General features: G+C 42.3%; 1 protein-coding gene across 2 annotated transcripts in view; it reads left to right on the forward strand.

Annotated features, from left to right (window-relative positions):
• Positions 1-18,148, forward strand: part of PCSK2 (proprotein convertase subtilisin/kexin type 2) — a 211,195-nt gene that overhangs the window by 7,427 nt on the left and 185,620 nt on the right. Inside the window, exon 2 of one of the 2 annotated variants that reach the window (XM_065891978.1) lies at positions 13,139-13,243. The exons of the other annotated variant lie outside the window; for it this stretch is intronic. Coding sequence (XP_065748050.1) covers positions 13,139-13,243 — 105 coding nt within the window. The remainder of the gene's footprint in view (positions 1-13,138; positions 13,244-18,148) is intronic. 2 annotated transcript variants of the gene reach the window in all.

An 18,148-nucleotide genomic window follows, 5' to 3' on the forward strand; every position in this document is an offset into this window, starting at 1 on the left:
CATGGCTTTCTGGATAATGTTGTGATATGTTGATATCCTCTGATGAGAATAATTGAAAATAATAAACTCTTAGGTTGAAAGTGAAACATTGATACAAACTGTTAATTTTCTGATATAGAGTAAAATAGACTTAAGAATGTTACAACATGCTGATAGTTTCTTGTAGAAATTTGACAAGAACATGAAGAAAACTGTAGGATCCTAGAGTGGCCCTTCATTTACAACTTTAAATGTGGCATTGACTCCCCTAAACACCCAATTCTCCTAGTTTTTCTTAAATTCTAATTTCATCACAAGTCCTTTTACCAGAACTTCTTCAGTCCCAAATTCTTCATTTTCATTCATCTCTTGATGAGCTGGGTTTTATTGAAAAGTGAAGGGATTAGCCTGTACATGAAAAAGAAACTCTCCTCTCTTTGAGATAAAAGAGAGAAGAATGAGCAGATGAAGTTCAGTTTTTAGGTCACAGAGGAGGATATCAGGAGAATATCCACTTGGGAGTCACAGTTATTTCAAAGGTATAGGAGGCAAGGTCAATTCTTGGAGTGAGGGAAGTGGTGCTGGGATGGGGGCTTCAAAAGAGATAAAATTTTGTGCTCTGCAAATGGGGATGGGAGAGGATGCTGACAAAGGACCGGTAATGACTTCTGGCCAGTACTGAAGGGCCAAGTGGGAGAGCATGGATTTATAGCAGCAGCAACTGAGTCATTTTCTTCAATAGCACTCAAGTGGAGGTGGTGGAAGTAGGGAGAGAAGGAAATGGAGTTTTTAAAAATGGAATATCCATAAAATAGAAGAGAAGGTTAATTGGGATTAGTAGTGAGAGAGTTGAAAGGGAGAAAGCTATGGTTAGTGAGTAGGGTGTTGAAACTCAAGACTCCCAAAATTGAGCATTTCCAGACAGTGATGAGGTCCGTGGAGGTGAGTTACCAAAGCCAAAAAGAGGTGGAGGTGGTCAAGGAGCTGAAAGTCAAATGCACAAGCATCCATCCTCGTGCACCTCAGTCATGCCATAACTAAATAGCATTGCCAAGGGAGAGTGTGGAGAGAAAACGAAGAGAAGAGGTTCTAGCACAAAATCTTGGAGAAGTTTGGGCATGGAGGGAGAAAGAGGAGACGGAACTTGGACAGTTAGGGATATGGAAGATTACTTGAGAAAGTGCAGGGCTGTGAAAGGAATGGAGATGAGGATTAAGAAAGAAAGAATGGGGCAACGGTGGCCACTGGTTTTGGAGATGAAGTCATTGGTGTGATTGGAGGAGGTACCTTAGCACATGGGAAGAGGAGAAGTACAATATGTCGGTTTGGGTCCCCAGGAGTAGTCCCTGGGACAAGGATTAAATGCAAGTTGTTTATCCAAGGCATGATTCTAGTAAATACCGGTAGGGGAGTGGGGAATTGAGACCGGGAAGGGAAGGCAGGAATTAAGGGTGTATTACAGCACAAGTTGTCACTGTGGGTAACCGGGGCTCAATCCTACCAGGAAACTCTGGGAGATGGTTTAGAACACGTCTGAGAGTCATTCTGCCTGAGGGGTGAGGGAACTGCTGTATTTATATGCCAATTGCAATCAGATATTTTTCATGATTGATAGTTCTTCCTGGGTGGCGTTTACTCTCCAGCATTTTGACTTGGCAAATGCTCAAACAGAGCAGAATTTGGCCGCCAGAGAAAACTCTCAGACAAATAGATCCAGAGGCTTTCTTCATACACTAAATGCTAAGGCCCAAAGGGATGTGATCAGGAAAGTGATAGTGTCTGTGACAGGAAGGAAGCCAAATTGTGAAGGCTGCAGTAAGTATGATGAAGTAGAGGTATCAAGTGTAGACAGTTCCTTCAAAAAATATAGTGGTAAAGGGAGGACAAGAAGAAAAGTATTATTATGGTGACAAATTTATGTGGTTTTAATGATTTTTATGATAATGGTTTCTAAACACTTGTCAGACCACTTGGAGATTGGTACCCCACCAAAATACTGTGACATACTTGACTGATTATTCTGACTGATTTATCCAGACTAATTTATATTTTAACAAATTGTAACTGAAATTATGGAGTTACAGCCTGTCAGAGCAGGAAGAGACCTTGGAAAGGCATTAGTTTAACCCTTAATTTTATACATGAGGAAATGGAGATCAAACATGATGTTTCTGTTCCCAACTCTTTGCAATGAGCATTGGAACCCTGTTGCTCCCTGACGGTGGTTCAGACGTTGCATCATTAGAACCACTGCACCAGCCTTTCATGCTGGAAGAGAGAGAGAACCAGATTGAGAGGGATTTCTATGAGCGATTAGCCATATAAACCAACCTGTTGGTTACCAGTTCATTTCAGGTCCTCCTAGTCTGCTTTTCTCAAATTTACCCCTAAAATTTTTACAGATTCCAGTTTCCCAAACAAAACTGGGAAAGTTATAAGTTCAGGGATTCCACACCAACAACAACCTCCTGGGGAATTCCCTGGCAGTCCAGTGGTTAGGACTCCGGGCTTTCACTGCAGTGGGCCTGGGTTCAATCAATCCCTGGTCGGGGAACTAAGATCCTGCAAGCTGCATGGTGCACCAAAAATCTATTGGATTAACACTTGATAAAAGATAGAATAAGGATTTTATATTGCTTTGTCCCCTTAGTGACGAGCACAGTGCTGTACTGTTAGCAAGCACTTAATAAATATCAAAATCAATGGTTAGAAAACATTCTAAAGGCTTAGCATTATCATCAGATGCTCACTAAATGACAGACGGATGTGTTATGAGATACTGCAATCAGGAAAACCACGCCTGTGAGGAAACGTTATAAGAATATCCTAATTTGTATCTGTGTTAAATGACTTCAATTCATTAACTGTCATTAATAGCCTAAAATTTTGTGACTTAATGAGAAATTCAGAAGCCAATGACAGAGGAGAACAAGGAGATCCACAATTCCTATCTTTCCTTGCCCTTAGCTTGTTCTTCACTTCTGTGAAGAGGGGAAAATATGTTTCATCAGAAGGCTATCAGCTGTCTTCAAAAATGATGGAAGTTCAAACATAAGAAGGTAGTTGGCATGAAAGAATCAATTCTAGTCAGTTCCTGTTGACTGTGTTTCTAGGGAGTGCCAACCAGGAATGGGACACCAAGAGAGAGCTTGCAGAGCCTAAGATGGGGGGAGAAGGATGGGAAACAAGCCACTGTGGATCTCTTAAAGTCCAGGGGCAGCAACATGGGGTGGGGTGCAGAATCAAGCCAGAGGGAACCTTGGAGAGTGTGTCTCCAATGAGGCTTGGCATGAAGCAAATTTGGACCCAGAAGTTGAAGCCCAAAACAAGCCATTGCGGCCATTAACTTAGGAAGGAGGAAAGGACCAAAGAAAAATTATGGAAGTTTGAAACCAATGGACAAACAAAGTAACAGGAGCACCGCCATAGCGGGGGAAGCGCAGAAGCAGAAGAATATTCCGTTCATTCAATAAACACGTACTTAACGCATTCAGTAAGCAAGTATGATATCAGGCACCAAGACACGGACTTGGGGACAAGTAAGAAAGTTTTCAGATATTAAGGAGCGATCCAGCTCCAGTGTGCAAACCCTTTTCAAGTCTTTGGTTGTGTCACATTTATTAAGTCCCATCGGCCAATGCAAGCCATATGGCCAAGCTCAGAGTCAGTGCAGGAGGCAACTCTCCTAAGCAGTTGATGCAGAGAGACAAACAAACGAGGACCACTTCTGCAACTTCCTCCTCCCGAAGAGTCTAGGAGTTACAGCATTTCTGAGTTATCCTATCCAAGGGCGAGGAAGCTAGGAAATGTAGCCACCACCTCCCATTCTTCCTCGGTTGAGGGTTACACCTGAGGGGCATCAAATCCCTTGCATTTCTGCTTGCCCCAAGCAGGCCAAGCCTGCTTCCACAGTCAGAGTAACACCCTCGGGCAGAGGGATGCATGAAGACTGTGGCATGTACAGGCGCTGTGTACAGGGGACCTCCAGGTAAAAGGAATGCAGGAAGGCCATCAAAACATCATCTGCTACACGGAGGCACAGGTTAGATAAGATACAGAAATCACAGACAAGTAGGAGTGCTCTATATGAGCAACCAGAGTACTGGCAATATGCTTTGTGAGAGATCTGTGATATAGGACATGTGAAGCAGAAGGGAAGCCTTCACAAGGCAGGCAGTGCCAAGTGGAGGTGAGTTTGCATTGAGGCTCATAATTTCAACAAATTAAAATAAAAGGGGGTTTATCGAGGATGGTACGGCACATGAAACAAAGTGCACCGGAATTTTAGAAGGATTACAATTAGTGTTGCCTGACTAGGCAACATTTTTGGGAGATGAAACCAAAAAAGTGGACTGAGGATGGTTCATGAGGGGTCACCCACACCATGTTAGGAGCGTGGATCTTGTGGATAAGTAGAAGGAGACATTGAAGGATACTTGGAAAGTGTAGCAGAGTGGCCATATACAGGTAACCCTAGAAAAACAAGTTGAGCTAGTAGTGAAGTAGAGGGGCCTGGATCTCCCAGCCTTGTTCCTTTGTCCTAGGGAATCATTCATATCCTGGAAGCAGGTATCACCATCCCTTTTAACAGATGTTACTACTAGGGAATCATGCCTTTGACCCTATTGCCACTGGCTGATGACATCAGGGATAATAATAGCTTAATTATTGTCTTTGAAGCCACAGTGGATGGCTGGTAGAGGTGGTCAATTCTGTGCATGAAATTTATTCCAGCTAAGAACAAAATCACTAAATGCATACTACTTCCTCCCAGACACACAGATACATGAATCTAAATCAAGTCCCCTAACTTAGAAGCCAAAAAGAAAAGCCAGGACAGTAATGTCATCCCAGCACACCTGATAAGTAGCTTACTCCCTGATATTCCAAAGGAAGAATGCATGTTCTTACATTTTCATTTCTGAGATAATACATGGAAATTTTGCCTTAGGTTAGAAAGGAACTTTTTGTGAATGAGGCTGAGGGTCAGCTATTCTTCACCTATCTCATTGTCTGACTGTCATTTTAGACTTGATATAAATAAGTTGTGTAGGTTCTTGGGAGTATATCATTGTTTGAACCCCACTGTGGACTAGTAGCTCCATTCCACAAAAACAAACAACCCTGGACAACACAAGCCGTTCCGCATTTTTGTGCTCCTGGTCATAGGGAAGAGCAGCTCTTAGAATCACAGAAGAGAGTTGAGTGTTGTCCATGGAGAACAATACCTAGGAGGAGCGTAGAAATGGGCAAGGTGGGCCTAGAGCCAGGTGTCCTGAGTGCTGGGTCAAGGATTTTCCACTCTCCCCTCTCACTTCCCCTCAGATAGCTAATTCCCCCCTTACAAATAGCTAAGCCAAAGGAACATCCATCCATACAGTCATATTTTATCAACAAGTTTTTATTGAGCCCTGCAGAGATAGAGCACATTGAAAGGGATGGGTTTTACAGACAGAAAGGTAACGTATTATATTTCTCTAGACCCGTTTATAAGACTTCCCCTGATCTGATGGCTCCATCCAGTCTCTTACAAGTTACCTATTTTATGTGCTGGGGTGTGGAAAACTCTGTTTAGCAACTGGCTTCTGGTTCTATACCCAAAGGACCTCCTCAGAGCAGGCTAACCTTACAATATGCCCTGATAAGTTCAGGCTGAGTAAGATTCTCTGTCACATCTGGTTACTCAAAGAAATGAGTCCTCACACCACAGGCCTCCTTCCGTTGACAGAGGAGCTGGAGGTGCCAGTAAACAATTAAGCTCCTTTGCTGTATGAGCGGCATCTGTTCAAAGGGGCTGTCAAGCCTTCCACTCCTCTAGTGAAATCATATTTACTTTACTCATCTAAATAATGCGGCTTATTTGCCTTCAATATGAAATTGTCTTGGCCTGTTTCTTGTTGATTGATTTTTATGAGATAGCATATTTTTTGTGCCTCCATATGCCTCTCTGCTAAGAATGGAATGACTTCTAATCGAACAGTTCCAATTATTATATCCTTTCATAGTTTTAGAATCATTGGATATATTCAAAATGCCCAGCTCCTCCTCTCCATTTTATTCACTGCCCATCTAGGCCCCTTCAAAAAATAAAAGGAAAAGAATGGTCAAAGTAAATAAAAATAATAAATAAAAATTAAAACAATAAAAGTCGCATACTCTATATTCCATTTCCAACACGTTGCTCTCCATTGGGGTAATTATAGCAATTGGAATCCACTGAAATGGGCTATATTATTTTTAAGACTATTTCTTAAAAGCCACTTTAAGTGGACAACAATTAAGGAAGATACAGAGATTTCTCATATACCCCTGCTCCTACACACGCATACTGTCTACTTTTATCAACATCACTCACTAGAATGGTACATTTTCACCAAAGATGAACCTACACACTATAATTGCCCAAAATTCATAGTTTACCTTAGGGTTCACTGTTAGTGTAAATTCTGTAGGTTTCGATATGAGTTTAGTGACATATATCTATCATGATAATATCATACAGAATATCTTGACTTCCCCCAAATTCTCTGTGCTCTGCCTGTTCTTCTCTTCCCCCACCTGCACCCCCTGGCAAACACTGATCTTATTTTTCTCTGCACAGTTTTGCCTTTTCAAGAATTTCAGATAGTTGGACTCATTCAGACTTTTCCAACTGGCTTCCTTTGCTTTAGTAATATGTCTTTTTGTGGTTTGATAGCTCGTTTCTTTTTAGCACTGAATAATATTCCATTATCTAGATGTACCACAGTTTATTTACCCATTCATCTACTGAAGGACATCTTGGATGCTTCCAAATATTAACAGTTATGAACAAAGCTGCTATAAACGTCTGTGTGCAGGTTTTTGTCTGAACATGAGTTTTCAGTTCATTTGGATAAATACCAAGAAGTGCAATTGCTGAATTATATGGTAATAGTGTGTTTAGCTTTGTTAGAAACCGCCAAGCTGTCTTCCAGAGCGGCTGTGCCATTCTGCATCCTCACCAGCAATGTATGAGAGTTCCTGTTGCTCCACCTTCTCACCAGCATTTCGTGTTGTCAGCGTTCCAGATTTGGGCCATTCTAATAGATGTGTAATGATGTGTCATTGTGGTTTTCATTTGTAATTCCTCATGACATACGATGTGGAGTATCTCTTCATATGCTTATTTGCCACTTGTATGTCTTCATTGGCGAGGCATCTGTTATGGTCCTTGACCCCTTTTTAAATTGGGTTCTTTGTTTTCTGATTGTTGAATTTTAAAAGTTCTTTGTATATGTTGGATAGCAATCCTTTATGTATCCTTTGCAAATATTTTCTCCCAGTCTTTCACTTGTTTTCTAAATTCTCTTGATATTGTCTTTCACAGAAGTTTTTAATTTTAATGAAGTCAATATTTTGCAAGTATTTTCTCCCAGTCTGTCACTTGTTTTCTAAATTCTCTTGATATTGTCTTTCACAGAAGTTTTAAATTTTAATGAAGTCAATACTTGAACAACTACTCAGTGAGCTTAAATTGTTGACCCAGGAGATCGTGAGCTAAATAATCGGTTTCTGTTTGGAGCTACTAAGATTTTTGGTGGTTTGTAGCACACATTATCGTGGTGATACAGGAATGAAACTCAAGTGCCTGAGAGGCTTTCTCCAAGGCTAGAGAACCTTAATGAGGACCCCTGCGGCTCCTCAGCCACCAGAGCCACAGACTACCTTCATGGGTTTGCTTATCTCTCCAACTCTCAGTCACTAATCATGTTCTCTGAGCTTCTTTGTGAATCACCTAAGAGCCTGACAACAGAGGCAATTAATGTTGGTCCTGTGGAGGCAGAAGAGAAAGGAAGAGTCTTGTGCAGGAGAGGAGGTGTTCTTTCCCTGTTATTCTCCAGACCCTTTTTTTTTTTTTTTTTTTTGCGGTACGAGGGCCTCTCAATGCTGTAGCCTCTCCCGTTGTGGAGCACAGGCTCCGGACACACAGGCTCAGCTGCCACGGCTCACGGGCCCAGCTGCTCTGCGGCATGTGGGATCTTCCCGGACCAGGGCACAAACCCGCATCCCCTGCATCGGCAGGTGGACTCTCAACCACTGCGCCACCAGGGAAGCCCCTCTCCGACCCATTTTTTACCCATCTCTTTTTTAAAGCAAGACAGAAAGAGGTGAGAGTATTCAAATAGCTGAGATGTGTGATCCTAAGTCCAAACTTTAAGGAGGAGGAACTTTGGTTGGGGTTAAGATGTAACTCAGTACAGGTGAGCATTGAGAACCTGTAAACAAGAGCTTGTTCAGGCTGAAGCATGGTTGTAACATAGGCAGGACTATGCCTTCGGTGCCCCTCTCCTTCCTCTCTCAATTCTCCTCTCTTCCTTTCTGGCCCTAGGAACCTCCATCCTGTCAGCAAATCTCAGTGAGGCATTTAGCTGACCATGGCTTAGGGTGTTACCCACCCCCATCCCCCCCAGAGATAACTGGACTTTCGTGCTAGTATTCAATACACACACACACACACACACACACACACACACACACACACACACAGATTAAAGTTAGGATGGGGCTGAGTGGGAACCTTTTAATGCTATCTCAACCACACCAGCTGACACTGCTTCTCCCCCAGAACTTCTCAGGGTCCCCCTTCCTCTCTCCTTCTCCCCTTTCCTTACCTTCTCTTGTCTAATGCACAGCTGCTATCTCCTTATTTCTATCCTTCTTTCTTTCTATAATATTATATGTTTCTGTCAATTGCACAATGTAGTTTTCCCGTGTGTTTCCTCATTGACCTATAAGAACCAGTAGGGCAGAGCCTGGGACCCCCATCCCCCTCCACCCAGTTCCCTTTCTCCCTCATCCTTATTGCAAAGTGCAGTCCCCCACCCGTAAGAGATTGCATGCAATCCAGGGAAATTAAGAATGGTCTCAGGAAATGTCAGTAAAATGCAGAGCCTAGCCCTCCTTGTAAAATGCAGGACCCCTAAATGAAATTGACAAGCAGTTATCAGCTGAACCAGTTTTCTATCCTTGATGTATTGTTTTGTTTCCCAGTTTTTATTCCTTGAACCTCTTGACAGCAGCTCCCCTTGAAAATAAAATTATAAATTTCTTCCTATGTGGAATGAAGTCCATTGTTCTACCAAACTAGACTCCCAAATAAACATGACTGGGCATCATGAAAATCAACGCAATGGACAAAGCCGCTAAAGGAATAGTGATGGGTCTGAGCCAGAGTCCTAACTGCTTGGGGGCTCTGGACCCATCTGAGAATCTGTGAGAAGCAGTGGTCATTCCTGAAACAAGCAAATGCATAGAAGCACAAAATTTGGGGTGGAGACAATGTTCGCAGACCAGTGTCCAGGGGTTGCCTGAGGGGAAAGAGCTCTGGTCTAAAGGAAGGTAGGCAGTGGGCTCCAAGAGGATTTAACACACCTTATTATCTGTTCACAATCGGCGGCCAGTTCCCTGGGGTTCCTGGCTGATGAGGAAAGCGAGTGTGTGGGTTCAGAGAGGAGCTTTAGCTTGGAGCCATGGTTATCAGTGGGAGAAGGAGGCAGGCGGGACAGAAAAGAGGCAATGAGAAGCGTTGCTGGGATCCATAAAATTTCGCGGCATAATGAGAATTTCTAAAAACTGCAAGTCTGAGTTAGCAACGTTATTATACTGTCACCCAGCCTGAACCTTCAAGCTGACAATTTACTGTGAATTCTTCTCTCACTTCTGTTTTTCTCCTTCCTTCTGGAACCATGTGTATTTTGCCTTAAGACACAAAGGTGATGGTGTAAAAGAAAAGAAGGGTGTGTGTGTGTGTGTGTGTGTGTGTGTGTGTGTGTATGTGTGTGTGTTTAAATGAAGGAAACATTGGAGGATATACTAAGTGTTGAAATGTATGAGAGGTTTCTTACTGGGACACAGGTGAGGGTTTGGGGACCTAAGATTGCTTTTAATATGTCTTTTCTATTTGGAAGATCAGCATTCTACTTAAGAAATGGAGGAAGGCACAAGCATTTCTTCACTGAGGTCTGTGTGGGCAGCAGGCATCTTGCACTACTGTAGGGCACACGGCATCTGTCTTTTCCTACCCATGATGAGTTTGTGCTTGCACATGATCTCCCCAGACAGTTGCTTCTCAGAGGCTCAGAGGGCAGTGGATTTGGGTTCTACACTCCAAAGACAAGAGGCAGAAAGGGCTCAGAAAAATAACCAATGCCTGCAGGTTAATCTAAGTCTGTGGTCAGTCAGTTTACCTGTTTATTGCCCGAGTTTCCAATTTCAGCTCTATGAGACCAATTAACTCCATTTCTTCCATAGCCAAGACAGTGCTTCTAATCAAAGAATCCCGGGTCGTGGGTTCCAAGTACACCCCAGAGGGTCACTCACCAGCCTGGCTGTCCCTGAGTCGCACTCCTCCTTGTCAGGAATTCCAGCCTGCAATCTGTTGGATTCATAGCCAGGGTTATCAAGGGGGACGGGACATGGAGCGAGACAGCAACAGAAGCGGTGGGTGGGAAGCGTCTGGAGTTACAGTCAAGGAGACCAGGGATTTCCATTGAGAGCTCCCTCTTGACTGGGCAAGTCCTGCCCCTCCCTGAGCCACAATGTCTTTCTCTATGAAATGAGGCACTTAGACCAAGCCAGGGGTGCCATTCAACTGCCTTCAGTTAACATAACCATGTGAAGTGACTTCAGTATGTGACAAAGGGAAGTGGTGGGACCTCTGGCTTGAGATTTTTAAATATATGGCCCTCTTAAGGGCATTCAAATTTAATTTTAAAAGTATTTTTACATTTTAAAAACTTTCAATTTGGGAATAATTTTAGACTTAAGAAGTTGGCAAAAATTGCACACAGGTTCAGCCATGTTCATAGCAACATAATTCACAACAGCTAAGAGGTGGAAGCAACCCAAGTGTCCATCGTCTGGTGAACAGATAAACAAAATGTGGTACATACATACAGTGGAATATTATTCAACCTTAAAGAGGAAGGGAGTTCTGACAGCGCTTCACATGGATGAACCTTGAAGATATTCAGCTGAGTGAAATAATCCAGTCACAAAAGGACGAATATTTTATGATTCCACTTATATGAGGTCCCAGAGTAGTAATATTCTTAGAGACAGAAAGTAGAATGGCGGTGGCCAGGGGCTGAGGGGAGGGGAGAATAGGAAGTTATCATTTAATGAATGTAGAGTTGAACGTGTAGGATCAAGAGTTCTGGATATCGATAGCAGTGATGGCTGCTCAATAATGGAGATGTATACTTAAAACTTTAAAATGAAAAAAATTTTTTATATTCTGTATATTTTACCACAATAAAAAAATTACTCTTTTTAAAATGGCAACAAAGTTCCCATATACCCTTTATCCAGCTTTCCCAAAGTTAACCTCTGACAAAACCATAGTACAATTTATCAAAGCCAGGAAAAACATGGATATAGCACTATTAATTAATCTACAGATTTCGTTCACAGTTTTCCAAGTGTTCCACTAATGTCCTTTTTTTCTGATCCAGGATCCAATCCAAGATATGTGTTACATTTAACTGTCCTGTCTCCCTCGTCTCCTCTGGTTTCAAAAATTTCTGCAGTCCTTATTTGTCTTTTATGATCTTGAAGGTTTTGAAGGGTACTAGCCAGTTATGGGTTTGCCTGATGTTTCCTCCTGACTGTGTACAGGTTATGTATTTCTGGCAAGGAAAGTATGTAAGTGATGTCTCCTTCTCAGCGCATCGTATCATGAGTCACATGGTTTTGGTATGTTTCATCTGTAGTGAGGTTAACTTACATCGCTTGGTTGAGGATGTCTCTGCCAGGTTTCTCCACTGTAAAGTATTATTTCTCTTTGTTTATCATTATATTTCCCCCACTAATTTTAGCATCCTTTGGTGACACTTGCCAGCCACAATTATTTATGGTGTTTCCAAATGGTGATATTCAATTTCTGTTCATTACTTCTACTTTTGTTAATTGGAATTCCACTGTAAGAAAGAGTTTTCCATTTGCCTCTATTCAAATTTAATTTTTTTAAAAAAATCAGTAAAACAGAGCCAGAACAATGTCCCTCCAAAGCTCACTGGTGCTCTATAGCCCCAAATTTCCTTTCTTGTGTTAAAAATTCTCAGATGCTTCATGCCCTCCAGAATAGGCAGTAAAACTCCAAGTTCACACCACCTGACAGTGGCCATAAGCACAAGTCTTTGGAGAGCAAAAGATAAGCACACTTACATATTCTTTCCTTCTCCCTCCACCCCTGCACCTTTTTGATCAAGTCTTACCATTACCCTGAGTACAGCAGCAGGGTTAAGTAGAGAAAACATTCAAGAATCACTGAGCCTGGAAAAATGCACATGAAATATTTATGTTTAATTCTCCCTGAAGAATGTGATTTTTAATGAACAGGAACAAAATCACAAATGCTACAGTGTTCTAAAAGATTTTCACTTGCACACCAGACCCCTGGCCAAACTTGCTGTGCCCTTGAAGTTCATCTAGTATCTGCTTCTCTGGCCTCAGGCCCCCTCCTCCTTTGCCAGGAATGTCCTTCGAGGGCCCTTATCTGGGCTGCTCCTGGCTGGTGTCACCAGCTGACAGACAGAGCCAATATTATTGTAGAGTTTCGAGTCTGCACAGTCCTAAAAAAATGAAGGAATAAAACATTGTTTTCAGCTAGCTATTTGTTCCTGTTATCCATTGCTGAGTAACAAACCAACCCAAAACTTCTTAGTATAAACAACAACCATTTTATTATGTTCATGGACTTGGGATCAAAGATTCATACAGGGTACAGCGTGGATGGCCTGCTGTGGTCCACATGGGGCCCATTTAATGGGTAACGGTCTGTAGTTTTCTCTTCTCGTGATACCTAAGAGAAGAGAAGGGAGAACTTGGTGTGGGGATGAATATAAAGGGAAGGCTCCATGGAGGAGAAGAGAAGATTAAAAGATGGATAAAAACTAAAGTAATGGAGGAAAGAATAGAAGGTTTGGGGGGAGGGGAGGTGAATGGCATTGCATAAGAAAAGGTAGGGAAATGGGGAGGAGAACAGTGACAGGGAACCAGAGTGCGTGCCAAGTCTGATAGGGGGTTAGCAGGGGTTTTCTCACATACATTCCCATCCCAGGGAGCCCCAGCTCTGGGGTCCCTGTTCTAGGGTGCCGCCAGAAGCTAACCATGCCTGTGTCTGTTTGATTCTCCACAGCTCCCCTTCGCTGAAGGCCTGTATCATTTTTATCACAACGGCCTGGCAAAGGCCAAGAGGAGACGCAGCCTGCCCCATCATCATCAGCTAGAGAGAGACCCCAGGGTGAGTTTTCCTGGAAACCTGCCTTCTAACCTCTGTTGCCGAAAATGAGCCCATTGTGGGGGTGTACAAGGGAGCAGGCATGAATTTTGAAGTTAAGGCACTTGACGTGTAGGCCAAATGGATCCCTTGCAGAGTGGTCCTGGAGACTCTGCTCCTCTGTCTTACACGTAATAATTAAACCCTTGATCGGCCAGAGGTGGGGGAGTAAACAGGAGTACCACCTCTTTCCTGGCTTTTTCTCCTGCATTACCGCGTGAGGACTGCTGGTTGCCCGGGGACAGGCTTTGGCCTGAGATGGATGGGAAGACACCAAGCAGTTTAATAAGTCATCTTATGGACGGTTTCTACTGGTGAATCCACATGCTCTGAGGAGACTGCCATGCCCCATATGGCCAGTGAGCGAGCAGCTCACAGTAGGCAGTGGGCTTCTCCATGTCCAAGCATGACTGAAGCCCCAAGACCTGCTCGGCCCCTCTTCCCACACTGTTCTTTCTGATCTAAGTCACCCCGTGCCCCATGTCTTCTGGATGCTCATGACTCCCAGGTTTACCTCCAATCTTTACCTTCACCAGCTCTCATTTCCTACCCCTTTTCCCCTCAGAAACCTAGATTCAACTTTCTTGTAACCAAACTTATCGTCTTGGCCATAAAGCAGCTCCTTTTCCAGTGTTCCCACTTCCTGTTTTCTCAGAATAGGAACTTTGGGCGTCGTTGAATCCTGACTGTCCCCACCTCCTCCGCCCTCCCCACACTCATTCAACTGGGAGATTCTGATTTCTCATATGCAGTTCACCAAGAGGGAAATGAATAATCCAGGCAGTTTGCTCTCTGTACACTGAAGGCTTCATACCCTCTTCCCCAGGACTTGGGTGACAGTGGATGTGAAGAGGGTCAGACGTTTGAGTTAGAGGTTTAACATGAGACTCCTTTGGAGCTGATGGAATCCGGAATCATTCATGTGGGGCTTTTCATGTGAACGTTTGACTGGGTTTAATGTGGCCTTTAATTAGGAACGCAGATGAAACAGACTCCCCCGCAGATCACCAACTGACAGGCCACAGGCAATTTTCCTTTAACTCCTCAACCCAGGGGATCCCACATTCCCTAGAGTGAAAATACTGCTCTGAGAAGCTACTTCATCTTTGCTTTTGCAGTAAGATCCAAGCTGCCGGTGCTGTCAGCCCATGCCCAGCATTAGTAAAGGGTCTGTTGTAGAAGCTGGCACCATTACCTAAGGGAGGAGCTCTCCTTTCTGTCATCACAGCCTTGGCCTGGCTGTATCAGTTCAGTGTCTGGGGATGCCCTTGAGAAGCCCTGGACAGGGATGCTGCCTGTCTCACCTGTGGACTCAGAGTGGGTACCAGCAGACAATGACCACTCTGGGGCAAGTGACACTGGTTTTCCCTATGCTCCCTACCTACCCCATGATCTTACCCTTTATGACCAATTTTTTACTTTTATTTATATAATTCTTAAAAGTTCCTTTGGTTTCTTTTCTTCCACAATTAAACACATTGCCCCGAGATCATTCAGAGAAGCATATAAAAGAAATTGGGGCAGAAGGAAAGTGGTGCTTAAAAGGCTTGGATAGGGAAAGAGAACCAAGGAACAGTGAAACTAAGAAGCCATTGTTTGCTTCAGAGAGACTCCTCAGGCCCATTAGTAAGATTTTCTTATTTTTGCACTTACTTGAAATGATCTTTGAAATGCTGATTCTTGAAGTGTAGAGTGATGTTTATGAAAGAGAAGGAAAGATGGGATGGATAATAAGGAAGGAAATCATGTATTGGTGATTCTAATCATTTGTCTTCCTCCTCAAAATAGTATCTATTTTAACCAAAAGGAGTATCCGTTCCCCATTGCCCATTATAAGGTCCCAGTAGCCATCTGCCTTTACCTGGTGGGGGTATCCATGTACCTGCCCACAAAGACCAAGAGAAGAGAGCAGCAAAACTAAGGTCGTAAATCTCCCGTATCTTTTATCTGCCTTCTCATCAAGGTTAAATGTCAGGGCTGCTGTCAATAATAAAATCATTTTAGGAAAAGAAATAAAGCACAAAACCTCATAATTCTTTGCAAAATGAAAAAAAACCCCAAGAAACAAAAAGCCCTGCTAGTAATGACTGCCTTGTTCCAAAAAACACATTAGATTAAGGCCTCAGTCTTTCTTGCAGGGTGTTCTTGTGGTCACCTAATTTTGGCATCGGGTGACAGGAATCGAGTGGCTACTCTTAAACAAAAAGCATCGATGATGAGCCGTGCAACAGCAGTGTTATGAAGATTCTGGAAGCCCTGTGGGTTTCTAGACCTTAAACTAAGGGCAAACATGTCGAGTTAGGATACCTCAACGTGGGGTTACCCAAGCACATTCAAACAGGTTTCAAAAAGAGAAGTAAATACACGTATAGAGAGGAAAGGGGAAGGATCAGGTAGTTGAAAAGGATCCTTTTGTCTCTTGCACAGACGTTGCTAGTTACTTTTCATGAATCAAGATCTTAAGAGCAAGTTGTTTTATCCTCCTCTGAAACATGTTGTCTCCTAGGCTTATCAGCTTTAATCATGCTCGCAGCCCCAGCTTCCTTCTCCCCCTGTCTCTGCATTACTTCCTGGCCTCTCTCACTAGCTGTCCCCTGGCTTGTGAACGACAATACAGAGCCCAAGGAGCCATGTACATAAGTCCCGGGAGGGTTTCAGCTTCTATAGACTCTCGGGGCTCAATCTACCTAGGTAGCTTTTTAGCCAAAGAAATTACCAAGATCTCCTATCAACCCAACAAATAGAGAAGAAAAAGATAGAGGACCAAGCTTACTTTTGGTTTTGTTTTGGCTTCAGAACAGAAATTTCAAGGATGTTTGTCCCTCATTTCACGACTAACTTTTATGTTTAAGGAAAAGAAGAAAACGACTAGAAAGGGATCACATGGACTTTTTGTCCAGGCCAATACAGGGCTGCTTTCAATATCTTTATATTTGTTCATCAATATTTAGGGCAATAGCTAAGAAAAAGATTCTGGTGCAGACTGTTTTAAAGGTATTCTCTTGTCTTTCCATTTCTTTCCGCTAAAAAGCCTAGCATAATGCCGTGTAACATCATTTAGATGCTAAAAAGCAAAAACTGTGTCTTTTTGATTTCTGGGTCTCTTCGTATAGTGCAGTTCTGAGCACACAGTAGATGCTCAAAAAGTGACTGTCAAATGAATAGATGGATGGTTAATGATTTTTTTCAGAGTTTTAATCTATGAAATAATATTGTTCATCTCATCTTATGTTTTCACCACTATTCTAAAAAATGCATCCACTAGGGAAACAGAAGTATCACCTTCTTTCTAACGCTTCCTTTAAATACATTCTTAACTGTGGGTAAAAGAATCCAATTCATTTCATCATTTTCAAGTCTTGTCACTGAAAATCCTATGAGGAACCAGTTTTTAATTTCCAAAGTCACTCTGTGTTCCTGATCATATTCAAAGTCACAGTGCAACCACCGTAGCAAGAACAACATGTTTGGAAAGTGTGTGGATAGCTAAAATAATTTGAAGATGTAATAAATAAATCCAAAGCTGAAATGAAATAATAAAACCAAAAATTCCTTCTCAGCATCAAGGTCAAGAAAAATAATCCATGTTCAAAACCTCTGTGACATTTGTGAAACTTTAGCTAAGAGCAGCATCAACAGATCTTAAAGTCAAACCTAGCTGTGGTCCACAGTCTACACATCAAACCGCATACGTTCTACAAGTTCTTGAAAAGCTGCTGGGGAATAGATTTATTTAAGACATTTGTTTCACAGTCCTGTTGAATCATATCTGCTCATCTGACATAGAGAGCATTGAAATGAAATACGTTCAGAGACATAAAGACTCACATCGTTCAATAACACCCACCAGTTATATGGAAGCCAGATAATTTAACAAAAAATAACCTGAACGTCATTTGTTGCGAGAAGTTATATTTGATTCAAGAATTACGAACGTTTATTTCCTTTTCTCAGCAACGCTACTAGACCATCCAATTATCCCTTGGGATCATTTTTTAAAAACATCTTTATTGGAGTATAATTGCTTTACAATGGTGTGTTAGTTTCTTCTTTACAACAAAGTGAATCAGTTATACATATACATATGTTCCCATATCCCTTGGGATCATTTTTACACCCGTTTCGAGTCAGAAACTCCTATCGGTCCACTGAAACCTTTTCTCAGTTCCCCGGTCTCAAAGAATGTTTCATGTTTCCTCTGTTCTGTACACAGGAGCTGTATCTTCCTAGCTTCTTCCTCATCCAAGTGTATTCACATGTCTTATGACCATAGATATCAGCACATGATCACATAGTGATTCACTTATGTCCCTTAAAGGTCTATTCTGAGGGTATTTGTGAGTTTTCAGGGCACTCCAAAAACCCACAAAAGTTAGCTTCACTGGATAGTCTTCAAAAGTCTCACAGAACGATACAATCTGAACAAAAAAGAATTTTGCCTATTCTTTAAAACTAACTGGACATGACTGGTGTGATCTGTTTGTAAAAATCTGAATAATGAGTGAATCAGGGTTCCTTTGTCCCTGGGACTTAATAATACAATAATTGATATTATTTTTTAATGGATTCATTATCATAGCTGAAACTCAGGTGGTTGACAGAAGCTGGGAATGGCTTATAATTGCTTTGGGTCCTTCAGCGGTTCAAACAAGCAAAGAAATTCATTTACCTTCTTCCTCCACAAGTTACATGAAATTTTGTCATAATCGCTAAGCTCTTAGCTTCCAATCGTTTTCAAATACCTAACATCAGTCACAGTAATTTGTAATGATAAGGACAATCCACTTGATGTATTGTGTCCTTCCTTGGATTAATATTAGATAACTGTTTGATCACAGTCGTCCCTCAGTTTCCACAGAGAATTGGTTC

This window comes from Phocoena phocoena, chromosome 15 (assembly GCF_963924675.1).
Source record: "Phocoena phocoena chromosome 15, mPhoPho1.1, whole genome shotgun sequence".
Lineage (NCBI taxonomy): Eukaryota > Metazoa > Chordata > Mammalia > Artiodactyla > Phocoenidae > Phocoena > Phocoena phocoena.